This window comes from Boeremia exigua (assembly GCF_020726555.1).
Source record: "Boeremia exigua strain MPI-SDFR-AT-0100 chromosome Unknown C7974scaffold_6, whole genome shotgun sequence".
NCBI lineage: Eukaryota > Fungi > Ascomycota > Dothideomycetes > Pleosporales > Didymellaceae > Boeremia > Boeremia exigua.
Window position 1 is genome coordinate 1071544 of NW_025763523.1, and position 25850 is coordinate 1097393.

General features: G+C 53.3%; 13 protein-coding genes across 13 annotated transcripts; 9 read left to right on the top strand and 4 right to left on the bottom strand.

Moving 5' to 3' along the window:
• Positions 1-533: 533 nt before the first annotated feature.
• Positions 534-1531, bottom strand: C7974DRAFT_394271 (uncharacterized protein). Its single transcript, XM_046141864.1, has one exon. It carries the CDS (start codon positions 1221-1223, stop codon positions 621-623), a length of 603 nt encoding a protein of 200 aa, XP_045997102.1. The 5' UTR covers positions 1224-1531; the 3' UTR covers positions 534-620.
• Positions 1532-1595: 64 nt separating this feature from the next.
• C7974DRAFT_472153 (uncharacterized protein) lies at positions 1596-3366 on the top strand (the record flags this gene model as incomplete). Its single annotated transcript, XM_046146530.1, has 4 exons — positions 1596-1852; positions 1885-2047; positions 2205-2974; positions 3111-3366. The coding sequence occupies exons 1-4, from the start codon at positions 1716-1718 to the stop codon at positions 3364-3366; spliced, it is 1326 nt and encodes a 441-aa protein (XP_045997103.1). The 5' UTR covers positions 1596-1715.
• Positions 3367-3878: 512 nt separating this feature from the next.
• On the bottom strand, positions 3879-4190 carry C7974DRAFT_376190 (uncharacterized protein; the record flags this gene model as incomplete). The annotated part of the gene is made up of 1 exon (XM_046140263.1): positions 3879-4190. One exon carries the CDS (start codon positions 4188-4190, stop codon positions 3879-3881), a length of 312 nt encoding a protein of 103 aa, XP_045997104.1.
• Positions 4191-4894: 704 nt separating this feature from the next.
• Positions 4895-8377, top strand: C7974DRAFT_413144 (uncharacterized protein; the record flags this gene model as incomplete). The annotated part of the gene is made up of 1 exon (XM_046143703.1): positions 4895-8377. One exon carries the CDS (start codon positions 4895-4897, stop codon positions 8375-8377), a length of 3483 nt encoding a protein of 1160 aa, XP_045997105.1.
• A 759-nt stretch (positions 8378-9136) lies between these two features.
• On the top strand, positions 9137-10309 carry C7974DRAFT_413145 (uncharacterized protein; the record flags this gene model as incomplete). The annotated part of the gene is made up of 1 exon (XM_046143704.1): positions 9137-10309. One exon carries the CDS (start codon positions 9137-9139, stop codon positions 10307-10309), a length of 1173 nt encoding a protein of 390 aa, XP_045997106.1.
• A 541-nt stretch (positions 10310-10850) lies between these two features.
• On the bottom strand, positions 10851-11711 carry C7974DRAFT_184833 (uncharacterized protein). The gene has a single exon (XM_046136454.1). It carries the CDS (start codon positions 11547-11549, stop codon positions 10962-10964), a length of 588 nt encoding a protein of 195 aa, XP_045997107.1. The 5' UTR covers positions 11550-11711; the 3' UTR covers positions 10851-10961.
• Positions 11712-11951: 240 nt separating this feature from the next.
• C7974DRAFT_311806 (HAD-like domain-containing protein) lies at positions 11952-12677 on the top strand (the record flags this gene model as incomplete). Its single annotated transcript, XM_046138323.1, has 1 exon — positions 11952-12677. The coding sequence occupies one exon, from the start codon at positions 11952-11954 to the stop codon at positions 12675-12677; it is 726 nt and encodes a 241-aa protein (XP_045997108.1).
• Positions 12678-12863: 186 nt separating this feature from the next.
• C7974DRAFT_433947 (FYVE zinc finger-domain-containing protein) lies at positions 12864-14981 on the bottom strand (the record flags this gene model as incomplete). The annotated part of the gene is made up of 3 exons (XM_046144956.1): positions 12864-14547; positions 14594-14616; positions 14670-14981. 3 exons carry the CDS (start codon positions 14979-14981, stop codon positions 12864-12866), a joined length of 2019 nt encoding a protein of 672 aa, XP_045997109.1.
• Positions 14982-15292: 311 nt separating this feature from the next.
• Positions 15293-16150, top strand: C7974DRAFT_454049 (siroheme synthase-like protein Met8; the record flags this gene model as incomplete). Its single annotated transcript, XM_046145896.1, has 3 exons — positions 15293-15394; positions 15445-15926; positions 15973-16150. 3 exons carry the CDS (start codon positions 15293-15295, stop codon positions 16136-16138), a joined length of 750 nt encoding a protein of 249 aa, XP_045997110.1. The 3' UTR covers positions 16139-16150.
• Positions 16151-16381: 231 nt separating this feature from the next.
• C7974DRAFT_311319 (uncharacterized protein) lies at positions 16382-17680 on the top strand (the record flags this gene model as incomplete). Its single annotated transcript, XM_046138304.1, has 1 exon — positions 16382-17680. One exon carries the CDS (start codon positions 16382-16384, stop codon positions 17678-17680), a length of 1299 nt encoding a protein of 432 aa, XP_045997111.1.
• Positions 17681-17886: 206 nt separating this feature from the next.
• C7974DRAFT_413151 (uncharacterized protein) lies at positions 17887-18411 on the top strand (the record flags this gene model as incomplete). Its single annotated transcript, XM_046143705.1, has 1 exon — positions 17887-18411. One exon carries the CDS (start codon positions 17887-17889, stop codon positions 18409-18411), a length of 525 nt encoding a protein of 174 aa, XP_045997112.1.
• Positions 18412-19478: 1067 nt separating this feature from the next.
• On the top strand, positions 19479-21414 carry C7974DRAFT_335813 (uncharacterized protein). The gene is made up of 5 exons (XM_046139181.1): positions 19479-19827; positions 19877-20329; positions 20381-20705; positions 20756-21164; positions 21215-21414. The coding sequence occupies exons 1-4, from the start codon at positions 19649-19651 to the stop codon at positions 20972-20974; spliced, it is 1176 nt and encodes a 391-aa protein (XP_045997113.1). The 5' UTR covers positions 19479-19648; the 3' UTR covers positions 20975-21164; positions 21215-21414.
• Positions 21415-21498: 84 nt separating this feature from the next.
• Positions 21499-23562, top strand: C7974DRAFT_424404 (uncharacterized protein; the record flags this gene model as incomplete). Its single annotated transcript, XM_046144427.1, has 1 exon — positions 21499-23562. The coding sequence occupies one exon, from the start codon at positions 21499-21501 to the stop codon at positions 23509-23511; it is 2013 nt and encodes a 670-aa protein (XP_045997114.1). The 3' UTR covers positions 23512-23562.
• Positions 23563-25850: the final 2288 nt, after the last annotated feature.

Below are 25850 nucleotides of genomic sequence, written 5' to 3' on the forward strand. Positions count from 1 at the left end.
TCACGAATCACAGTGCTGCATACCGCCAAGGGGTGTTGTGAGTGGAGGGGCTCAAGAAACGACATGTGTGCAATAGGTAGGAATTAGGAAACCCCAAACCTTTAAGGAGTGGGACTGACGGACTGAAACGAATTGACTGGATGTTTGGGGTATACCTGGTGTTTTGACGAGTTGCGCGGCGTACCGTTGGGTGATGCGACGACGTTGAAACGCGCACGTTGACTAAACCACCACGACGTGTTTGAGCGCCGAGCGACAACCGCAAAACCACAAAACAGCTTGGCAACGAGAGGCAAGTCGCAGGCGGTAGAATCGAACGGCCACGATTAACTGAATTCGGCGTGGTCGCACATTGTCGTGAAGTATTAATGTGTAGTCGTGGGACGCCATCACACACTACTTGGTACAAGACTCGGAACAGCAGTACTCCGCAAAGATGTAGGTGTGACTTACGCACCCGTGTTTCGTTCAGTCCATAGAGTACCAGGCAAGCTTGTCTGGGGCCATTAACATGTTTGTTAGTAGGGTCGGTCCTCGTTCGCATTCGCACTCGCACTCGCCAAACGATAAAGATCAAGAAAGTGTCAACAAGCTGTGGGACGACATGTGGTAAAGTTTTATCAGATTCGCAACTTATCCTTGGCCTTCTCCCACCATGACTTGCGTGCTTCCATCTCGTCTGTGACCCTCTTCCAGTATTCTGGACCCCTGATGCCAGTGCCCGTCGGTCTGAAGTCGTGCATAGGATTGGGTCTCACCACGGCGCTACGCTGGCGTTCTTGCCAGACCTGGAATGTCATACGAGGTGTTCGAATAGGATATTCTGACTTTGCCGAGTAAAGCGGTAACGGGGGTTGCGGTTCGGTCGGCTTCTGCCAGGCACGCAGCATCCCGATGTGGGACTCGATAAATGCTGGCTGGGGCTCGACTTGTGATGGCTTCTCGTTTGATTTTGTGCTGCCAAACCAGGATCGCGTACTGGCAGTGTCTTTGCGCTTCTTCTTAGAAACCAGGTTTAAGAAGAAACCCTTTGGCATCAGGAGTACGGCCACGATGAGCACGATCGCAACAACGATGGGTACAACGATCGGTAAGGCCAAATCACTGGAGCGGATGTGCGGAGATGTTTGTAGCGTTGTAACCTGCCCTGGAGCGGCTGCATCTGTAAAGTTTTCTGCATCAAGGCTGCGTGTGGTGTATCGCGACATCGGTGACGGCGGCATGTTGTGAGAGTGAGCAACTGGTTGAGAGCAGCTCGGTGTATGGAATGAGATGGTATAAGAGGATCGGAGAGATTCTCCTTAGCTACAATTAAGGTGGACACCTATATCGAACAATGGAAGATGCGTTGTGGCCGAAAGTGAAGTCGCTGCACATTGCGCAAACAGATCCAAACAAGGACGAGCACAAAGGAGGACAACATTGTGAGCACACGCATTTAGTGAGTCACGGTGAGAAAATACTGGGGTTGGCATGTCGCGATGTAGAACGACACGGTGTGGTGTGGTGTTGTGGCAAAGCTGGTTCAGAAGTGACGGCAGGCGGCATGACGATAGGTGAGGAGAAGCGGAAAATCTACGTCACGAGTCACGACGCGTCTTTCGACCGTCACCCCATCTGCGTTTGTATACCAATCTGCGTTTGTATATCGTCGTGGCATAATCGCAGCACCCCCACATTCTATCTTGTTTGCCACAGAATCTCCTTCTCCAACAATGGCCAGCCAACAGCTCGAGCAGGCTTACGAAAAGTACCGATACGAAGCCCTCTTCGGCGTCTGGCTTGTCGTGACCGGCGCAACCTTCATGCGCATCAAACGCCAGCCCTACTCCATGCGTCTCAAGGTCGAGCAGTACGAAAGCATTTTCAAAGGAACGTCTCTAGGTGCCATCGTGCTTGGAATTGGCATGACCCCGAAGCGTGGAATGAGGCGTGTTGCGTAGCCCACAAGCGCCAAAACATCGAAAAGACCCTTAGCACCTCCCAGCTACCCTCCCCACTGCACCAAAGTCACCGACGAGGTGGAGTCTCGATTTCCGAGGCAGTGGTGAGTTAATGCTGGTTGTTGGCACGAACGCTGGGTGACAGGCTTGGCGTCTCCGCAACTTCACATGCCAGCCCCATCTTCCTTCAACGTCTTTCATCGCCGAGCGACAAGAGCACGACACACCATGTTGTTTCGCTTGGGCAAAGTGAGCGTCGAGCTCAATCCGTGGAATCCACTCTATGCAGTGGCTCCTTTCATCATCGTGACGGTGTCTGTTCCGTTAGCCATCTTCGCCGTGGCCACGACCTCCATCGCGCTTTCCTTGTTGGCCTTTCGTGGCTTCATAGTTTATACGCAGCTGGGTACTGCACTATTAGGTGCCTGGCTTTCACCAACACCGTCGAAGCCTGTCCCTGTTCAGCGTCCGTACCTGTCCGAACGATCGTCTCCGCCTCGCAACCGCAACCGCCGCAACAGTAGCAATGGCAGTGGAACGTCTCTTCAAGACTCCATGGTGTCAGCTTCACGCCTCGGCCCGAAGTCCGGCTCGTTTACTGCGCTGCTCGGTGAAGGAAGCCCGACTCGCGACTACGAGGGTGTCGGCGGCTGGAGAGATACTGGTAATGAGGACGAGGAAGCGTTGTGGATGGGCATGAACTCGAGACTACAGCTCCCTGCTGCAACATCTGGTCGACGCCACCAGCGACGCCACACCGGCGGACAGAGTCCCACGCAGCGCTGGAGCTGGAGCCCAGAAGTCTTCCGCATGAGCCCTGTGCAGAGCCGCGCCAGAACACCGATCCGAGTTGCCGCAAACGAGGGGTACGATCTCAGCGAATACTTTCCTAGGCAACCTGTAATAGGAGATCGTCCGATTGGCATTGCACCGGACCCATCGAAGCGACACAGTCGGAGGCTCAGTGGCAGTGGCAGTAGTATCGCCAGCGTGACTTCGAGCATGATGACCCCCGTCAAAGAAGCCGGAGAGTGAACAGGCAGTGAAGGAGTTCTTGAATCGGGTATTCGTACATCGATACTACGTCACAGCGCACACCCAACGCAGCCCCACTTCACAGCGCATGTCAACACCTCGCCAACAACTACACAGCGAAGATATCTCTAGACCCCGCAAGTACCCCATACACGCGCACAAACACACCAAACCGTCGCACACAGCCATGAACCCCCTCAGCGCCCCATCGCGACACAACACCGACTGGAAACCCGTAGCTATCTTCGCAGCCGTTCTCATCTCCCTCAGCATCGTCATCGGGGCAGTAGGCTACTACCTCAAGATCCAGCTGAGGCGGGCGCAAGCTGAGGCGGGCGCAAGTTCAAGGCGCCGCACTACGTGCTCCTCCACTGCCTCCGGCTGCTAGATGAAGCCGCTGTGCCTCGACGTTGCCAAACGCTGGTTCGACCTGCTGGTTGGTGGAGAAGTGGGATTTGAGTGCGTGTGGGTTCTTAGCTAATGGATTGTGACGGGCTGGGGCTCTCGACGGGGGTGCGGTGTACTGACGGGCGTTTGGTGGCGTATAGGATAGCGTGTACAACTGAACTCATTGCGTTTCTGTATTGCGGCTGGTGTCGAATGTGCACTTCGAGCGTTTCATGCACCCATTTCGTGGGCTGGACGGGAGACGGTAGTTGAAAGCGAGTATCAATCAAGGTATAACGAAGGTCTAGCGTGCACATTCAATCATCGATTTTGAACATGCACCACGTTCCTAATGTGAAGTGTTCAGATGTCGGACCTTGCAGGAACAGCACCTAGCGCAGGTATACTGCTGTAAGCCATAGTTTTTGAGTTGTCGAGCACGACGTCAGTAAGTAGTCTTCATTATCGTACAGCATTTCTTGCATAAACGAAACCCCTGTTTCACAGAGTCCATCACCTCGGCTCGCAAACAACCAAAAATGGCGCGACCACACTCCCAAGGAAAAGCTTTCCGCTCTTGACATCGTGCAACACCGTCGTCGAGCCGTCAAGAACCCGCGCCTCCTTATCCTCGAGCACTTTCGTGACCTCGTACTCTAGCTTCTCCTCTACATCCCCGCCGCCCACCCTCCGAATCTGAAACACGCTCACCGGCGCCCCCTCCGCGTCGGGATCCACCATGCCCTTCATCGTCTTCCGCGCATCCGGAAATCCAGGGACCCACAGATCACCGCGCGCATCCGGGGTGATGTTGTCGAGCGGCATGCCGACGCGTATCGTGTGCAGTAATGTTAGTGTCTTATTCTGCTGCAACTCAAACACCTTCACAGTGCCGTCTGCCGAGCTGGGGCGATCAATGGGCGGTGGTCTGAAGAGCGATCAGGAGCATTGCGGGCGTTGTGATCGTTCTCGAAGTGGTCTGCGTTAGTACTGCGTGTAGTGCGGGAAGGGTAAGCATGATCGCATGCAAGAGGAACGTTCCGGCAATGAATCACGAGCAAGATGGCTTGCGGTTTGATTGAGCTACTTGATTTACTCAGTCATTGGACGCTTATAGCTGACATTACTTGGCTTGCGAGTCCACTGTAGCAGCCAATACACTTGGTTACGTACAGGTCTGGCTGCGTGAAGATCTGACTGTGTGTCTGGCTGCATACAGTGCCCTCAGAAGGCCCCTATCAGTGCATACTTCGTCAACGTAGTGTCAATTCTGGTGATCTGACTGCCTGCTTGTCGATGAACTTCACCGTGAGACAGCGTTAGCGGGCTTGAGGCAGGACGCCTGACGCGACGCGCCATAATTTTCTGTCTTTCTTCATACCAACACTACAGCTCACTCGAAGTAGGCTCATAGCCAACGAACGCTCTCAAGTCGAACATTTCTCTCTCTCCTTTTTGTAATGTCATACAATCTTCATATCAATGTGTCAAAAAGTTCAAGCTAATACCGTGTAGACTAATCCAACAGCATGCCTCCACGCCAGCTCAGGCACAAGAAGGTGGTCGAAGACAAAAAGCTCGATACAATGGGCTATTTTTACTCCATCGCAGCGCCTCCCGCTGCGGGCTCAGGTCAAGGGCCTTCGAGGTTGTTCGCGGCTCCGGGTGAAACCGTCCGCTCTTCCTCTGGACTTGAGGAGCAGGCCACGGCCGACCGCTCCAGTTCAATATCGAGACAGTTTGCGGCTCTGGGTGAAACCACCCGCATCTCCTCTGGGCTTAAAGGACAGGCTACGGTCGAACGTCCTAGCTCCACATCGAGGATGAACTCGGTTTTGGATAACACCACCGAACCTTCCTCAGAACTCGGGGGGCAGGCTACGGCCGAGCATCCCAGTTCTCCAAAGGCCAACCTGAAAAGGGAGGCCTCTTCTCCAATCAAGGCCCAGCGCCCGGGCCGGAAATTGATGATGTCTGCTTCGCTCGCGCGTACAGAGTCGAAGTTCTTTGCCACGGCAAAGCCTGTCGCCGAGTCGTCGGCTGCTGGTGCTGCGTCACAGTCGCGCTTGCATTTGGGTTCTGACGACTACGGTGGTTCAGATCTTGAAGACGACCTGCGCGCAATTTCCGTAATGGAAGAGCGCACGGGGAAAGAAAAGTTGCCCCAGCGCGACCAGTATGAAGACGTCGGTCACGACCAGTCCGACGACTTCGGCTATACAGCCGATGACGATGATGCTTTCATGTCATTGTTCGATGAGGATGCTGGGCCTTCGGCTGTTGCTGCGCCGGTGCCAGCGCCTGCACTTGTGTCCGAGCCAGCGCGAGCGCGTATACCTGGGCCTGAGCGTTCTCGCGCTCGAAAAGGTGTTGGCGCTCCAAGTGGTCAAGACAACCATAACTGGAGGGGTGGTCGCAAGGCCGAGGGAAAGAAGGCCACAGTCGAAGACATTGTTGGCAATGGACCTTCCGGTGTGCATCCTCCGTTGGAGGATGTCACATTATCCTATGAACCAACTTCCAGACTTGGAAAGTGGATGGAAGTGCGCAACAAGGCATTCACGAGTCTAAAGAGGGTCGTCACACCTACCTTCATCGACTGTAGCCTTTTCCGCCTTGATGAAGAATGGGATGAGCAGCCCGTTCTTCATGGTCGCAACTATGAAGTCGCCTCTGCCGGTGAACACACGCCCCGCCGTGGCAGTAGCTTGCAGCTGCTCAGTTTCACCAGTCATCCTGGTGCAGATCCTATTGTTGCCGTTATTGATCCGAAGTGGCTCCCAAAGAATACCCGGGAGAACGCATTGCGATTTGGCCAGGCTGCATGCAAACTCTTCGATCGAGTTCCCAACAGCTACCCACCATCGCTGCTGCCTCTTCTGGCTGACAACTGGGGTCTAGCCATGACTAGGAACTCGCACATTATTCTTGCCCGCCATATCTGCAGACGTGCTTTCAAGACGTTCCTGCCTGATAAGAAGCCATCCGTTCAAATCGTTACGAGAACGATAAACAACCAACTGTATTTCCAAGGCCGGATACAGGCTATTGAATGCGTTGTAAAGCTTACGATTCGGCCGAATCTCCTGAACATGTCTGTTCCTGCGCCAGATGCCCCCGAGGATATCGACTTTGAGGTCAAGTATCCGGGTAAAGATTCGGATGCGGATCGCCCGGCGTGGGAACACACTGCCGCGGTCTTTAAATTCGCCATGACGCGCGCTTTCTGCGCTTCCGCTTGCAAGCTCCGAAGCTATTCTGTCTCAGAATTCTGGGCTGACAGCATTCGCCCTTGGCGAAAGAGTTTTCGTGACAAGTCTAAGAGCAGTATTGGCCGTACTTATAACGGCGACTACGTTCTCACATTGGGGAGGCATTTGAATTTCACTAGCCTCGCTCTGACAACTACAGTTAAGAGGGATATTGTTGGAAAATATATCCCTACATTTTACCTCTCAGGCGTCTCTAAGAACCGTGCGGCATATGTCCGCGAGTCGGTGACTCAGGCTTTCAATGCGGGTAGAGGCATTTTGAATGCCATACAGCATGGTCTCGTTATTTGTGAGCTATTGAGCAGCGATATGGGCTTTGTTCCGGACTCTGCAGCTCTTTGTACCTGCACTGTTGTCTCTGGTCGTTTCCTTGTCCACTTCTGTCAATCTTGCAACTGGCCTGTGCGATGCTGCGAGCTCAAGCAAACCCCGACAGGACGTCGGCTGTGTGGTTTGTGCGTCCGGACTCACGGCATGTTCTTAGAAGAGCAAATTGACCTTAACCTGGGTGGGTTGGTCGCGGGTGACAAGATGAAGTCGAAGGCTTCAGCATCGAGTATGACCAGGGATGAAATCCGAGCTTTTATCTCTGCTTCCTTCAATAGGGAGGACATGAAGGCAGACGACGCATACGTCCCAAACACAACCCGCGGGTTAGAACCAGGTCCGTTCGGAGCATCCGCTGATGCAAAGTTCCCGTACGTTCGCCTGAACGGGAAGACAGCTCTCCACACGTTTGATAACGTGGCTGTTACGGCACTGTGGATTAACTTCTGCAAGAATCGGTTCTTGCCTGGTATTCTTGGAGTTCTGAGTGAAGCTCAGTCCTTGCGAGATCGCTCCCGAGAAGACCCTGAGTGGCGCAACTTAATGCTTCGGTTTGATCATCAATTTGGTCTGATCGCGGCTGTGCCCAAGAACAAGAGCCTTAGACTGGACAAAGCCGTGTCTTCCGTACACCATAGGCTGACTAAAGAGAACTGGAAGAGTGGTCGATGTCCAGATCGTTCCGTGCTATCTCGTTCAGGCCAAACCTTTTATGGTGCAAACCAGGGATCTTACGATGGTCCCTTCGTCCGGACCGCAGAAAAGATCATCCGCGAGATGGAGAACCACTACGCACGTAGTGTTCCTCGCTCATCTTCTGGGGCACCGTGGCCTTTCATGAGCCATCATATGCCTAAGATATGGTCATGGGGCAACGTTATTGCACTTTTCAAGTATCGTTCTTACCGCATGCGATTTGATTGCAACAGCAAGCATGCTACCATTGATACGCCACTCTCTTTACTACTAGAGTGCATCCGTCAGTACCTCCAGTACGAGGGTCGAGATCATATCTTTGGCCTAGAGATGACTATCTGGGAGCACCACCCTCTGTGTTTTGCTGTTGCACATGATCGTCACGGCGAGCAGATGAGGAGCGGATTTTTGAATCCTAGCAACATCCAAAGCTTTGCTGAGGAGTATGATCAGGGCTTTTGCAACATTGCATTCCAGCCGCAAGTTGTCAACTTTGCTGTCCACAATTTTTCACAGAAGCATTACGCTCGCATGGTCACGGAGCTGGCGACAATTCCTTGGAACTGTGAGCTCTACAAGCGCCTTGACAACCCTCCGGCGCTCACCATCCAATTGGTAACTATCGAACAATCCAAGAAAACCCTTGATGAGTTTGGTGAAGTGGAAGCGGTGTCAGACAGTGACATTGGCGAGGACGACAATGGTGATGATGAGTAGACAATGTCCACGAATCTGAACGCTTCGTTCTTTGCAGATATCTGCAGATGCTTATAGGCATATCTACAACGGTAGAAATACCTTTTGGGGTTCTTGCCCTTCCCTTTCGTTAGTTTTTGAGGGGAAAAACCTTCCGTTGGCTTAATTACCTTTGTGTATTGGTCGAAGGAGGGGTTCACGCACGCAGGCGATGGTCGCCGTGAGTGAATTGATGCTGAGGGTTGTTCCATAATCACTGTAAGATGGCTTTCACAACGCCATGTCGGCTGTGTTTCCGCTGCCGTTCTCGTTTTTTTTTTTGGCAATAGATGCGCACTCGAGAGGCAAACAATGTGAGTCGTGTGATATGAGCAGGGACGACAGTTAGAGCTGTTGAAGTATGTTCCTGATCCTCAATTGTTGATGCAGCTCAGACAATATGTATTTGAACAGATGGGGGTTGGATCATTTCGCATCAATGCGAGACAGCGCTCTATGTAACGTGACAAACACGCAAAAATGTCAACGAAGATTCGCTCCTGAGCTGAGAATTGACCTTCTACATCTTTGGTCCTTGCACAGAGACAGTTTGTGGTGAACCAGATGCGTCGCGTGCGCCTTCACCTCTCACCTCACCACAGTCAATGGGGCGAAAAACTTTTCCTGCTTCTACCTCGTCTTCCTCATACATACTCACAACGCACCACATTCCCCAGCACAGCACCACTCCACTTCTAAACGCTTTTTAAAACAAACCCCAACGCCGCGCATTCTCACACAATGTCTTTCCTCCCCCCCAACAACAATGACAACAACAACACCTCCGGTTACGCTCCTCCGGGAGCCATTGACCTCTCTGGCGGCGTTCCTGAGCAGGACGTCGCCATGGGCGGTGTCCCCCTCGATGGAGACACCGGTCCAGTCGCTCCGGCGACCGCTCCTACCGGAGCTTCGGCGTCACCTGGAAACGGTGATAGCCTGACCGCACCTGAGAATGGTGCGGATCAAACCGAGACCTCCCACGGCACCCCCGATGGCGAGGACTCTGACAAGGAGGGGGCCGATGAGGGCTCCCAGTCAGACTCGACCGACTCCGATGCAATGGAGGTCGAGGTCGATGTCGCCGTGTACGTTCCCTGGGATGTACAGTGTGACGCCTCGCTCGAGGAGCGAGTGGAGGGGTTCGAGCGCTGGCGAAGCTGGTACTTGAACAACTTCAAGACAAACAAGGTCAACTGCCAGACCTGCGGCAAGGAGCACGGCGGTGTCTGCATCCGCCCCGACGTGCTCAAGCGCGCCTTCGACTCCGGCAAAGCTCTCGTTAGAGAGCTTCGCGGCGAGAACAAGAACGCTGCTGCGAAGAAGCAGCAAGATCAGCAGCAGGCAGCTACCACGCGCTGGAAAGCCAAGGCCAAGGCCGCTGAGGCGAAGTTGGGTGCCTCCAACTCCAACAAGACCGGCCAGGCCGAGAGCTCTTCGGCTGGTGCCAATCGTCCCCGTGGTCCTACTACCAAGATCACTCCTTGCCGCTTCTGCGGCCGCAACCACGTCCCAATTGTTGACAATGGGAAGCCCAACTGCAAAGCTCCCAAATGCAGGTGGAAGGGTTGCGGCCTGCATCACTACCAGGCAGAGGGCTGCGACGCTGCGCAGAATCGTTTACTGCAGGCAGGCGTGTCTAAGACAAACCTGGGTCACCGCCCCGCAGCAGCTCCTTCGGCGGCAGCTGTTGGAACCACCGCCTACGTGAGGGGCATGCTCGGCTCTGGTGGTTTCCAGGGATTCATGGATCCTGCCGCGATCCATGCTGAGGCTGCCAGACAACTCGCTGAGATGGCGTCCCCGGGCTCTTCACGTACATCTAAACCCAATGGTAAGGGTAAGGGTAAGAAGCGGGAACTGTCCGACGACGAGGACAAGGACAAGTCGAACAAGAAGCCAAAGGAGCAGTAGCGCTCTTCTCTGAGCCTTCTTCGCTTTGCTTGACACCATCGTCCTCGAAACAAAAAAATACAAAAAATACCCATGAACATCAGCGCTTTAGCGCTTCACGGAGGAGACAACCTCCCTAAAAAACGAGCCCTGGATTGCTCGTCCTCCACGTTGGTCAGGGTGGGAACTTCATGAGTCTGTTGACCATGATGCTAAACCGAGCAAGCATACAAACACATGCCTTCCCAGTAAGTCGTACCCACGTCAATCTTCCTCCACTGACTTCACTTCACAAGTACTGCATCTTCGCCCACAGAGACGCCCTTTGGCTACCACGCTCGGCTTCTGCCATCTCAAGGTCCTTGTCCTACTCTTCCAAGCCGTTACCGACAGTAACTTCGCCCTCCTACACATCTGCGTGGCTGGATATGGTCATCGAGCACGCTGCATAGGCCTGGCCTTTCAGCAGCGCCGAAAGTGCATACTGGAACGAGCTTTCGCCTCTCGGCAGTGTGATGACGGGATGTGGCTTGATATACACGAACTTTTGAGCCTCGCGGTTGAAATAGTCAGAAGTCAATCCGAGATGGACGATCAGCAGTGCCGTGCATCATGTGATGAAACTCTAACTTTGTGTCGTGTGCATGCGATATGCATTCATTATGATGATAAGCTAGATGAACGAACCACTGCCGTCGTTGCCTCGCTTGAATTCGAAGACCTCGACGGAAGCGTTGGCGCCCATTTCGGAGGCGGCGAACAGTGTGCCGTGATAAGGGGGCACGTTGGGGAAGTAGAAGTGGATGGTGGAGGCGTCGATGGATTCGCCGGTGAAGCCGACAGTGTCAAGAACTGCGTCTCCGCGCGCGCCGAAGGAGCCTTGGGGGACGATGGAGCGGTGGGAGAAGAATCGGTTGGTGCCGAAGGAGTCGATGTCGATTGCTATGAGTTCACTGCCAGTGGGTCTGCGGCCTGATGCGTCCAGACGGGAGATGACGGGGCTCCAGGCCATCCGGCTTTTGGTGCCTGCACATGCTGCATACAAAACCCGCTCTATATCATCGAGCCAAAGATCCTCACAGGCCTCCAGGTGGGGATGCTCGATGCGCTGACATGAGTAAGGAAACTCATCAATGGACTGAATCACGCGACCCAAGCCGAGAGTGACTGTGAGAATGTCTTTGACGAGGAATTGGTAAACGGCAGCGGACCAGGCCACGACCGCGCTGTAGTACACAAGACTCCCTATCGACGGCATCATGGCAGTAATGTAGAAGAAGAAGCTTGGAGTCCAGAAAATGTGTATGGTCGTGGATAGGACTAGACCGGAGTGAGGTACACTAGAGGCTTGGTATGGAGAAGGCCAGCCAGCATCAGCTCTTTACGCGAGCACGTGGGCGCAGGGGGTCATCTTCCCGCATTCCCTACTCCGGGATGTCGGAGACCAGGTCGCACAAGGTGTTTTCCGCATTCGTAGTTGAGAGACTATCGCAATGAACGAAGCGACCGAGGTTTGCAGGGTCCAGAATGTCTGACGTCAACCCTTGTCGGTGTCACCCCCCGCACTACCATTGGTCCACCATGTATGCAGCTGAGCACTTCGTATCATACACCATCATACAACCCCCTCGCAATCAATTCTACCTTATCAAAACATACCAAAATGCCACTATCAGCTTCCTTCGACGTAATTGGGACATGTTTCGACTTCGGCGTGCCCATCGCCGCCATCCACGAGCGTCTGGGCCCCAAGCTATCCACCGCGCAGTGTGACCCGAAAACGCTGTTCTTCGCGTGGTTCTACGCAGCGCAGCGCGACTTCACCTACGTCTCGATGGCTGGATCCTACAAGCCAATTGCCGAAGTGCTGCGGCTGACGTTCAAGCGCGCGTGTCTGGTTGTCGATCTGCCGGCGGATGCTGTGAGCGAGGAAGATGTGGCGTATGTCATGAAAGCGTTCAAGAGCATGAAGCCGCGCGAGGGGTTGAAGAAGTGCTTTGATGGCTTGAGAGAAGCGGGGTGGGATGTCTACGGTGTGACGAATGGCGGTGTGGAGACGTCGCTTGCGTACTATCGCAGTGCGAGTATCGAGCTGGACGAGAAGCATTTGCTGTCTTGCGACGACCTGAAAGTTGCGAAGCCGGATGTCAGAGTATATGAGCGTGCGCAGGACCATTTGACGAAGCAAGGCTTGGGCGAGAAGGAGGATGGTAAGAGGTGGTTTGTGGCAGCGCACGCGTGGGACCTTATTTCTGCGAGAGCTGCGGGCTTCAAAACGGCATATCTTGACTTCGAGGAGCATGACCCCGTGACGGAGATCTTTGGCGAGTTTGATATATATGCAGGGAGTATGGACGAACTATTGCGGAAACTGAAAGGCGTGGCATGAAGTTCGTGATTCTACACGAACGCCAGTTGCAAGTCTGTAATATTGTCTTAAACTCCTACTGATTGAAAACCAAACACGTGAGATGAACTTGTTGTCTTCAGAATGTAGGCGATGATAAATGTTGGATTAATGATGAGCCCCTGCCCTCAAGGCCTCGGGGGAATGACACAGCCCTACTTCACGCGACTACAGCGCCGGACTGCCAATGTCGCGTTGATAGGCGCCCGCAAAGTCGAGCTGTCCAAGCTGCCCATTCACCTGGTCGATCTCCTGATTGAGATCCGCGAGATTCTGCGCGAGACTGGTCTGCTCATCGAAGCGGCGGTGCTTGGCCGCGTCGGCTACCATCTCGCTGACCATGAACTTCTGCTCTTCGAGCACGATGAGCCGCTCGCGCAGTTCCTTCTCCTCGCTCTCCATGGCCGACACTTCGCTGCTGCTGACGCCACTGCCGCCGGCGGTATGGCCCGCTTTGATGGCGGCGAGAGCGCCGCGTTTTGCGGGCTGGCCTTGGGGCGCAGCGTGCTTGAGGATCTTGGGGAGGGAGCGCAGGGGCAGCATGTGCAGGCTCAGGAAGCTGTAGGCTTGTTGGTGTACGGCCTTTTGGAGCTTCTTTTGTGTAGGCGAGTCTGTGGGCAGGTCGCGTATTCGTTTTGCGGCTGCGTCGAACTGGGCGAACGCATCCATCAGTCGTTTTCGGACCTTTGTCGCGTCTGTGAGCTGCTGTGGCGTTGGTGGTTTCTCGGGATCCTGTAGGGCTACTAAAAGCTTTTGGAATCGCGGCAACAGCAGCCGGATGCCTCTTTCGAACTGCACCAGGTTTTCATACGATCGTTGGTCTTTTGGTCTTTCGGCCATCTCTCGCTTAAAGTCGTTTCTACTGAACAGAGTGTGATTACAGTCCTTGCACATACGTATGTCGACGCTCATTTGGTCCGTCGCCTTTTCTGATTTCTTCGGGTTCACATTCAGTCCAATCTCCGTCGAACATGCGGTGGTTGGATCGCCGCAGACCACTCGCCCGCACATGCGACAGTGATGTCTCCGGAATGTGTACGTCGAGAACTCTTGCTGGCAGAACGGGCAGTGCGAGACTGTTGTATCTTCCTCCCAGGTGATGATGGACTGCTCAAGAGCTTTACGCTGGCTTTTGGCTGTATTGATACCGACTGTGGACAGCCCAAACCAGCCTCCAGCGCTCGGCGCCTCCTCAATAGGCGGCGGGTTGGTAAGCAGTTGAGTCAGTTTTGTGAGGCGCTTTTCCAGCCTGCTGACCTCCATGTACTCTCTGTCCACCCTCCGTCGCCGAATTTTGGCAAACTCGTCGAAGTGATTTCGCTCAAATCCATGATGGTCGTTGTAGCCTTCTCTTGATTTGTAGCACGTCTCGCAGACTCGACACCAGATGCCTCTGACGGGATCGTGTTTTGCGGCCCTCGACAGCCGCATCTGGTACAATGTGTGGTCTTCACAGAACAGCTGCCCGCACTGTCGGCAGTTGACAGCGGTCTGGCTATTGCCCAGGGCCATCCCAGATGCTGTGATCGGCCGGCCGCAAACCGGGTCCGAGCACACGTCGCGGTAGCTCGGCCTCTGCCAGTGCGCCCTTGTGACCTCCTCCTCAGGATCTCTGCGGACAACGGCAGGCGGTGTCTCGTGACCAAGGCGCGAGCTCGAGGCGCTGCGGGCGTGGGCAGCGGGCGGGGGGGTCGGCGCGCTGTTCGATTCGAAGACGTCGAGTCCCTTGAGCTTCTGGTTCAGCACGGCGAGCGGCTGGAACTTCTTGGCCTTGACCATCTGCTCCTCGAACCAGTTCTTGACCTCATCCTGCTCTTCCTCGACGAGGTTCTGGTGGTTGTCGTCGAGATGTCTGGAGGGGTTAGGCTGGCGCAGAGGCTCACGTGGAAGGGCAGTACCGGTTCAGTTGGAGGAGCGTCATCTGGCGCAGTTAGTGCACTGCACGCATGCTGGGAGGCAGGAGCGGCGGCGTACCATCTCCTCGCTGCATATCGGACACGCCAGACGGCTGCTGGCACGGGCGGCGGCATTCTCGCTCGGCCCCAGCAGGACCTTGCTGCCAATATCCTCCCTCGTCTCGGCGGTGCTGGCGGGGCTGTTGGACGTCTGGCTGCTCAGCGACAGCGAGCTCTCCGACGGCGACAGCAGACTGGTATTGCGGCCATGCTGCGCCTGGGGCGCCTGCAGAGCGTGCGGGGCGGGCGACGCGGCGGGCGTCACGGCGGGCGACAGATTCCTCCCGCTCCCCAGCACGCGACCGCCGCCCAGGGACCTGCGGGAGGCCATGGTGGAAGTATGAGATAGATCGGGGGTGCAGCGGCGGGCGCGCTCGGAGTTACGGGAGAGCGCTAGCAGTGGGCGGAGCGCCAGGATTCCTGTGCAGCATCGTGCATGCTGGGCACGCAGTACGCCTGATGTCGTGCAACTGCGCTTCGTAGAGGGCGTCTGGAGGATGCTGCGAGCCTGCGACAGCGTCTACCGCGGCTGTTCGATGGCACTGCCGTCTCGTTGTCGGCGCAATCGCCAGCCTTGGCCGACGCCATCGACTTGAGGCATCTCCGCGCGCGCTGCGCCGTCGCTCCCCACGCACTCCCACCATGGCGCACGAGCACGAATTCCCCGAGATCCAGGGCGGCGGGTCGCTGATCCTGGCCTGGCAGATTCGCAACAAGCGCGTGTTGGTCGTGGGCGGTGGCGAAGTGAGTCCGCTGCAGCGCAATGCCGTAGTAGACGATTGACCATAATTTAGGTCGCTGCCGGGCGCATCGTGAACGTCCTCAACGCCGACGCCAAAGTCACCGTCGTCTCCCCGCGCGATGGTCTGAACCCAGAAGTTGCCTACCGAATTGAGCAGAAGCAGGTGGACTATGTCGACCGCAAGTTCGAGCCCTCGGACTTGGACGGTGCCGACATGGTCATGACCGCCGTGGACGATCCCGAGGCCTCAACTCAGATCTGGAAGCTGTGCAAGGAGCGGAGGATAGCAGCCAACATTGCCGACGTGCCGCCCGAGTGCGACTTCTACTTTGGCAGCGTGCATCGCGACGGGCCGCTCCAGATCATGGTCAGCACAAACGGAAGAGGGCCCCGGCTGGCGAACATTGTTAGGCGGCAGATTGCTGCAAACCTGCCTCCGAACATCGGCCAGGCTATCACGAGAGTCGGTATGCTGCGCAAGAAGCTGCGGCAGGTGGCGCCCGACATCTCAGAGGGTCCAAAGCGAATGGCCTGGTACGTATGATATCCTCTGTCGCGGTGCTGTACTAAGAATATGCAGGATGATCAAAGTCAGTGACTCGTACTCGCTCGAGGACCTCTGCTCCATGTCTGAGACCGATATGGAGCAGCTCTTGGGCTACTACAAGCCCAACACTGTACCTAGTCTAGACCTGCTCCGGCTGCAAGAGCCAGACGGTGCTTTTGATGGGCCATTCCTTATATAAAAGCTCACATGGGCGGCGTTCTACACAAGCAATAGATGGGCTAGTATTTTCCTATTCATTCAACAGACATTCATGTTGTATTTCGTCCTGGACCCATCTTCAAGTCACGTCCAATCAACGTGCAGTGGCCCGTGCACTTGAATGCAACTTCTAGGCTTCTTGTATTCATACTCTACTCAATCACTGCCAGCAACAGTCCTGGGAAATCTGTCGCTCGTACTTGATTACGTGTCCGAGCACATCATGGATCTGGCGCAGCGCCCACCCTACAGCACAATTGATTTCAAAGCACTTACCAAGGCCGATCCGGACTTCAAGCGAATATGGCAAGCGTGCACTGGCAAGCTTGACTTCCAGGACCCGACTACTCTTCAGACTCTTTCCACTGCTATTCTGAGGGTCCACTTCAATCTCGAGCTTTCTTTGCCACATAACCGGCTCTGCCCGCCAATACCAAACCGTTGGAACTATGTTTCCTGGATGCAAGGACTGCTTGACTCTACATCACCCTCCTACTCCAACAAGTATGAGTCCGAGAGAGAAGTCACTGGCTTGGATATCGGCACGGGCGCCTCGGGTATTTACGCAATGTTGTGCATGAGGAGCAGGCCAAACTGGATTATGTGCGCAACCGACATCGACAAGACCTCCTTCGAGTCGGCAGCTGCGAACTTTGCTAAAAACAACCTTCTTAGCAGGACGAAGATGCTGCAAACCACTCCGTCAATGCCGCTTATCCCCCTCGAGGGACTAGGCACAAAGCAGCTTGACTTCACACTCTGTAATCCTCCCTTCTTCGTTGACTCTGCCGAGATGGAGATATCTCTGAGCGGCGAGGGAAAGGCTACAGGACCGAACGCCATCTGTACCGGCTCTAACAATGAGATGGTCTGCCCCGGCGGCGATCTTGGCTTCGTCACACGCATAGTCGAGGAGTCGCTCATTCTTCGAGACAAGGTGACCTGGTACAGCAGCATGCTCGGCAAACTCTCAAGTGCCAAGGCGATTATCGAGCTCCTCAAATCGCACAATATCACAAATTGGGCTGTGGGTGTACTTGAGCCCGGCACGAAGACGGGGACGAAGAGGTGGATCGTGGCATGGAGCTTTGGCAACCTGCGACCGCGTAACAGCATTGCTCGTCCGCCTGGCGGCAGCTTTCCACACGAGCTCTTACCCTTTCCGACGACGTACAGCATTCCGCTGCCTTCCTCAATCACGGGCTCTGCTGCATGTGACAAGGTGGATGATCAGATATCTGCCCTAGACCTAAGCTGGAAGTGGGATACAACAACATCGAGTGGCGTCGGCGTCGCGTCAGAGAATGTCTGGGGCAGGGCGTATAGAAGGGCTTACGAACGACGGAAGCGAGAGGGTCTGGCCGAAGTGGGGAATGACACTCTGAGCAAACAGACAAAACTCGCCTTCCGCATCACAGTCGTGCCCTTAGCTGGCGAGATCACTCTAGAGTGGCTGAGAGGGAACGACCAAGTTCTGTGGGAGAGTTTGTGTGGGTGTGTGCACCGATGGTTCAAGGCTTGACTCTGGATGATGTCACAGAGCAAACAGAGAGAGAAGGCACCCATTATTCGAGCCGTCTTTCACCTCACTTCCGTTTATCAACCTCACCGCTTCTAAGAGCTTCTGCCCACCTCAACGTTGTTTCTCTCTCTTACACAACTCTACTTGTTCACATTACACCGGAAAATCGTGCTCATTCAATCAACACAGCCTCACCTCTCACCACCATGTCTTCTGAAAACCAGCCCGTCTACTTCGCGTCGTCCACTGAGCTCGCTGACCTAGGCGCCACGCGTTTTGACCACGAAACCGCGGCTGCAGGCGACAGAGACTCATCTCTCGACCCTTACCGTGCACCCGTGACCGTGCAAGCCGGCCGTGCCCCGAAGGGTCTCGAAGGTCAGGTGTTTGCCTGGAACACGTTTCAGTTTACCACAACCGACCGCAACGAGAAGGAAGAGAAGAAGGACGACTTGCACGAGGGTCAGTTGCACCGCGAGAACCGCGCCGCGAGGGGAGAGCTGCCTATGGCGCACGACAACAGGCCTGCTTCCTACGGTAGGGGTGGGGCACGCGGCGGTCGTGGTGGACGCGGTGGGCGCGGTGGTGGAACTTCCGGCCGGGGCGGGGATAGTGGGCAGTTGGATGCGCTTTGCGCGGGCAGAAAGCCTGAGGGCAATGCGCCGCCGCTGGCGAAGGGGTTTGCGGAGGAGCTGGACAAGGATATGTTCTGGGACACGCCGATCTGCTAGGCATATTGAGACGTCTCGTGTGAACACCCGCATTTGACAGCAGCTGAACTTAAAAGCTCATGGTAACACCACCGAATTGTTTCTACTACTCTCACTGACCCCCGTAGAATGCATCATCCGCACGCGCGTACCATCATGATCTTGCTGCTACCTGCCTAAGATAACTCTGGTATCACTCGCATACTCTGCAAGCGCGAAGCTCCAATATCTTCGATAGCGCAGCGAAGGCAGTACATAATGTACCTTTTACTATAAAAAGTATGCCCAGTACACGTTCACATTGACCTCTTGATACTAGTACATGTCTTTCCCACTCGAGCATCAAACAGTGATGCCCCAAAGCGTGTTAGAATACACGTTCTTCGCTACCAGGTGCAGGAATAGCAAGCACATCGACCTTTACGAGCCCCAACTCCGCCGCCCGTCACGATCTATAATACCTTTCTTCAAGTAGCGCGATGGTCGCGGTGAAGTGGTTTCTGTCGATCACAATATAAAATAGGTATGTGGGGCGGTGTGGCAAAGCAGGATGCAGGCCAGCTCGACGGAGCTAAAGCGTGCATGACTACCAGGTTAAAGTCTCGCCCAATACTCCGATTACTCCAACGCGACATTCCCGCCTATCAGACAAACATCGTACGAGTATCCTGGAGGATCTAATGCTCTACCGGCTGTCTCTTCGCGCATCAGCGATTGGCCGTCGGAGCCATAAAGCCTTTCCCTTGTACCGTTGTGGCCGCCTGATGAGGCTAGCATTTTCCATGGACCAGAACAAGTCTCCCCTCGACTCGAAGCATAGAACTGGATCACAATTTTGCGCCGCATCCAATTCTTTCCAGTGCAGTAAGTCCACAGCTGGCTTCGCGAGGCATCGAAGCTGGGCCTCCACGGGGGTTGTGTACTTGATCCCTGTCAGCAAAGACCCTACCGTGCCGTTGCATGTTGCCACATTCCCCGCCCCACTTGCTGCACGATGTAAGCTCTAATTTTCGCTCCGATAGACTGGCTGAGTTACCCGGGTAATCTGACTCTATCTGCTACTAGATGGCTGTTCTCTGCTTTTCTACCTTCCAGTTCCTGGGCTCGGCAATTGTATAGTCCCGGGCTCGCTGCCGTGTTCATCTACACTATTTAAACCAGAGCTGACTACACATCAATTGGCTTATACTCCTCTCTGACTGTAAAGCAATCCTGGTGTTCACAGTAGCAGCAACAGTCGATTGAAACCAGCCGCGTGATGAGGATCTTCCACTTTATTAATACTGCCTTGGTCTGCAGCGCCAATGCTTTGAAGTTCATGGGAAACGACGCGCTGGCTGCTGAAGGTGCTATCAAACTTGGACTGCATCTCGCAGGAAATGGATTTCCGAGCCCGGGCGCTTGCACACTAGAAAGACTATCCATCCGCAGAGAATGGTAAGCTACTTTTGCAACTTACTGCTCGAAACGACTAACACTGTGATAGGGCGACACTGTCCCCCAAAGAAAGAATAGCGTTCACTGATGCCGTCAATTGCCTCCATGAGCTGCCAGCAAAGACCCCCGCTTCCGTTGCACCTGGCGCAAAGAGCCGTTTCGACGACCTTGTAGTAACACACATCCAGCAGTCATACATGATCCATGGTACTGGCAGGTTCCTGACATGGCACCGATACTTTACCTGGACATTTGAACAAATGCTAAGAGAGGAGTGCGGCTATAAGGGGACATTTCCTTACTACAACTGGGCTCACTACGCCGAAGACCCGAAAAGCGGTCCATACTTTGATGGCAGTGCCTCCAGCATGTCTGGTGATGGCGTGTATATTCCAGGCCGAAACTCTTCTTGCTTTCCATGGGATGGCATTACTGGCCCGTGCTACATGCACCTCCAGCCCGGCACAGGTGGTGGATGTGTCACCTCTGGTCCTTTCAGAGAGCAAGTACTGCTTCTCAGATAAAATGTGATCGATAATCTGACTATCCACAGCTTCAAGGTCAACATGGGACCACTCCAAAGTATGCTTCAAATCCCAGGCGGTCTCCCAAAGAACCCCCAAGCCGACGGTCTCGGCTACAACCCACGGTGTCTGTCCCGCGACATCTCCCTGCAAGCCGCCAATGCTACCTCTGACTACGAAGTCGTGAGCTTGATAAAAAATCACAACGACATCGCATCGTTCCAAACAGTGTATCAGGGCGAATTCGCCAAGGGCGTCATGGGTGTACACACAGGCGGCCACTACACCATAGGCGGCGATGCCGGATCTGATTTTTTCAACTCACCCGCCGACCCAGCCTTCTACCCTCATCACGTGAGCACATATCTACTGCACGCTTCGGCTTATACACTAACTATTCCCAGGGAATGATCGATCGCGTCTGGTGGACGTGGCAGAACCTGGATCTCAAAACCCGCGGAAGGGCGTTTGCAGGTTCTGCTGGCTCGCTCCTGGACGTGAACCCCAGAAACATTACACTGGATGATGTGCTAGTTATGGGACCCTATGTTGGGTACCCGAATCTGACGATCGGTGACGCTTTGAGCACGGTTGGAGGCCCTTTCTGCTATATTTACGCGTAGGTCCTATGATGGAGCAAAATTGTTCGAGTCATCAAAATTCTGCGAGCTAATCGTAGCAAATGAAACGCAATCACACGCAAAGCTTCTACTAGCGCTTGATTTTGGTCCTTCAGTGACCCTATTGCTGAGCCCAGGAACCATGGGATCTGAAGCAGGGTGACTCCCACAAACTTACTGGACCCTTTGGGTGGTATGTGCAAACATTATCCCTATACGTTCTCGATTAGCTGACGAATCAAGTCACAGATTCCGGGTAGTACTTATGACGTCTTTTGATCTTACACAGGTACATCTTCGTTACCACACCGTGCGATAAATTACCCGGTTCATTCTAGTCAAGACTAGCTCCTTGTACCCTGAGCCCCATCCGTTTTCAACTCATCCCAATATTCCTTTCTTTCTGTAGACTCTTCCTCAGAAATTACAGCACGTTTCCTTGCTTTCTCATGCACCCTCACCAAAGCGACTTCGATTTTAGTATCCATCTGCGAGTCCGGGCATTCTTGCAAAAGTAGACCATCGAAATGGCGACCAACGTTCCTCACGAGCCCGAGACATCCGGCAAGCCTGAGTATGGCAAGCCTGAAAAGTTTACTACATTATCAGATATTCTCCGCTACCGCTCTATCACAGTCTTACTAGCCATGACGAATTTTGTCGACCAGCGATTTCCTGGCGAGGTCATTCCAGGCGGCATGCGACGGGACTATGCCCACAACATCAACGACAGCTCAGCCTTGAGTTGGAAGAAGCATATGTATCAGAAGCTCGCTGCAAGTGCTGATGTCGTTTGCCGCGATTCTGAGATCGTTACAATGACTCTCGGTCAAGACAACGTCGTTCTAGGTAGTGTTGACGAAGACTTCGATGATGACGACCAAGTAGTTCTCGACATGCACAATTCAGACATCAGCGAAAGAGATAGATTGAGTAAGGCTCCTCCTACCCAGAGTAGCCTTCAACCCTTGTACCCGTCCAATTGGACCCCTGACAATGCCATCATCGAGTCGCCAGGCCTCTTCTTTTTGCAGAAGACAGTGGGATCGGAGTCTGGGAAGAAGAGGGATATGATTTCGAAGACCGATTTCAGCTTCGGCGAACACGGAGACATGTTTCTCAAGTTGCTGAAGCAGACATACTCACTCGATGACTCCAAGAGAAATCGGTACAACTTGGCTCTAGAGATTTATGTTTTTGTGAACTCCAGTGCCGCGATCCTAGGGCGCCTGCACAATAGCACCGCCGACCGGCGCAAGTTCGCTGAGTACATGACGCTCTCGAAGGAGACAATTCTCGACACACTCGCAAGATCTCGGAATACTTCAGCTCAGCTCAGCAATCACTCCAGCAACATCCCACTCAATGCAAAAGAGTGTCGGGCCATTCAAATGCAGCTGGAGTTATTCAGTCTCCTTAACACCGACATTGGTCCATTGAAAGAGTGGGAAAGCGCCTTCGATACAAATCAACCTATCATGTACGACGCTGATGGTATATTTCTGTACCAACATTTACTGGCACTTGTTATGAAGGCTGTCTTCGATAGCATGCATGCACTACATGAGTGCAAGACTAAGCACCAGACAAGATACGTCGAGGACGTCGAAGTACGCCACAAGCCATTACTAGTTAAGGAAATGGGTAGAGAAATTGACAAGGCTGCTCGAAAAGCTGCTATGAGCATGCGAATGATGACTTTCATGAAAGACCGCAATCGACTCGGAAATGTTCTGGAGAAACATCTCAACTGGCTCTCTCAGCTATTCTCCGAAAGAGAAACAACTTCAGACCTTCATAACACGCCCCAACGAGCAGCAGAAATGAACTTTTCCAACGACAGCTTACGTGCAGAAGATAAGTACAATAATGGGATTGGCACAGATTTAGCTCAACTTAATTGGGGGGCTGCAGCCATCGAGTTCCTCGATCTTTCCTGTCTACACATATGCGGCATCTCCGAGTTGGCTCGCGGGTTTGGCAATAACTTCGATCCCAGCGTGCGAGCCTTTGTCAATACAGCTAAGTTTAAATGGGTCCGGCACCAACAGGAGCACACTGACACCAAACTCACTCCACTATCTGCAGTTCTGAAGTCTTTGAAGCAGACAAACCACAATGGCACAAAGACGTCGTTCGACCCAAACGACATTGAAGACACCATAAAGCCAGTCATCGAGAATCACAACCCGGCTTGTTTCAACACTTGCAAAGACTACTGGGATGCTGAAGACATCTTCTCCGGCAAATCACATAGCGAAGCCCTGATGATGAGCTATGCAGACCTGAAAAAGAACCGTGATCACGTCGCCATTCCTTCCGAAGAAGGCACCAAGCCCAAGCAGGATTATATCCGCCCGCCAGACCGTGCTATCACAGATCAGTTCAACGACACCATCAAATTTCTGCCTGTCACCAAGCGCTGCTGCCCGACCTGCACCGCCTTCATTGAGTACATGGAAAACAAGCAGAGATACGAGATCATGCAACGTTTCAGCGGTCGAAACACTGGGCCCAAAGCGGTCAGCCTTGTAGATTGAACACAGCCAACATAAGAATAAGAGCTGAGACCGTGTATAAAAGAGATGGCCATACTAGATATGGAGAGACATGAAAAAGGCCGTCGTTGACCTAGCATGGCCAGCGACAAGGGCCATGGCATTTCCAAGACTTCAGTTTGAAAACACGAAGATACATCGATGAATTATGTAGGGCATTACGAACACACATCAAACTCTTGTAGCGTAGTTTTCGAACTCAGATATAGGCGTCGTTGAGTACTTTCGAGAGAGTCAGAACGAAGGTCTGATCCAGCGTCAGGATCAGAGACCCTGGAAGTCTGTATACCCCAAAGGTCAAGTCATTCGCACAATCCATTGGCCGGGGCAGGGTATGGTCCCTGTGACGTTTGGTTTACATCAAAAACACCCGCTCTATGGTCTTCCAAGGTTGAATTAGACATGACGTCTAGACACATGGATCTTGACTTTGGTTACTTATACCAAACCATGACGATATCGTGTGCAAAGAGGAGGGGCACTTAGCTGTATGTGTTGTTGTTTTATTTCAGTCGTTGTTCAAAGACTCAGAATGGACACAGCATATGGAGGGGATTGCAGTCTGTTTCTCAGAGTGCTGCTCAAGAACACATCCAGGTCATTCTCGTCGTTTCAAGGTAGAGGATTTGAGAAGATAATGATGATTACATTTCCAGGCTGAGGGACTCATTGACAGGGGCTGAGACCGTGTGGCCATGCGTGGGTACCGCAATGAAAGATAGTGGAGGGCCAGATTCGGGACTTCAGAGAGTAGAAAGACGCCAGATGTGGCAAGAAAGGAGGAGTAGCTGAAATATATACCATATAGTTGTTCTTAACTGACACATACGACCATAGGACGTTGAAAACAAGGCTTCCCGTTCGCTCAGCCCTATTTAAGCAACGTACCGGTGGATTAGTACTCAGGTGGGTGACCACTGGGGAATCCCCACTGTTGTATGTAGAGTTTCTTTTTGCTGCTGTCCCCGACCTGCTGTAAGGTAGTCTCATTGTCTCGGTGCTGGCTGGAGGCACTCTAAACCTACTCCATGCAGGTGCGCCACACAGGCGTGACTGCTGAATAGGGATCATTTTTGTACACGTCTTAGCCTTCAAGAGGACCAGTAGAAGCTCAGAAACATTGCATTTTGAGAAAGAGACAGACGCACGTGCAGATTGCGTGGGTTGAGAACATGAGGTCTACTGCTCGTTCGTCGTTTAGGCGGACGTACGTGTGGGGGTCGAGATATCAACCTGAGCTTTGACTTCTATTTCATCACACATAAAACGTACAACTTGGTTCATCGCAAACAAGATTTTGAAATGAGTACTTCGTTAAGCTGGGTACGCTTAGCGCCGAAGAAAGTAGCAAGAAAACATCTGAGGATTTTCGATTTACAGACAAGGCGTCCGACACATCCATGCGGCGTTTTTTTCTTCTTCATAGAGTTACAGGCCATGTAAGATAGTACAGAACGGCCATATCATAATCGATAAAGCAGTTACTTTACTTTCCGTGAAGGTTTTGGACCTGACATGAGATCAGCTTCAAGTGGCTTTCTCTGATGTACATTCTGAGTGGATGTAGAAGAGAAACAAGGGACGTGGAAGCTGATATATACAGCAACCTCAACCAACTACATTGAACTCATTTGACATACAGAAAGCCATATGGTCCACACTCATGTTTCGAGAGCGCGCCCGCTTTACATGTTCCAGCCGCTCGAGTGCAGCACATGAAAATACAGTGCTAGGTTTTTCGGTGCAACATTTCATATATTTCGGGTCACATATACGCGGCCAGATCATTTAGACAGAAATATGTACCGGGAAGTAGGGTTGAGAAGAGAGGGGAACCTGGTAAAAGATGTGAGCGCCTGCGCACACGCACATCGATCTTTTATTGTGGGCTTTCATCTTCTCCAGTTTCCATAATTCCCATGATTCCATGTCCTCATGAACACGTGGTTTGCTCGATTGTGGTTTCTATCTGCCGCTCTTTGATGACGCTAACTTCCACTCGCTGCGTAGCGAGACATGGCAGCATGTGAGCATATAGTTCGAATTTTGAAGATGAGGGAGAACATATCATCCCATTCCACATTTTCTAAGGAGGCAGTGGTAGCAGGGAGAGAGGGAAAAGAACGTTAGGGCGGTTGCGGTTGATAGAAGGAGGAAACAGAACGCGACATCGCCAGACTATCTTCTCGTTTGGGGACGCAGAACATATCCTAGGGCTCGCATCATTCTAATAAGCGGTGTAGTGCGGGCAGAGAGAACACACATCTGAGTTTGGCTCGCAGACTTCGAAGAGTCGCAGGCAGACGCACAAGAACCGTGCT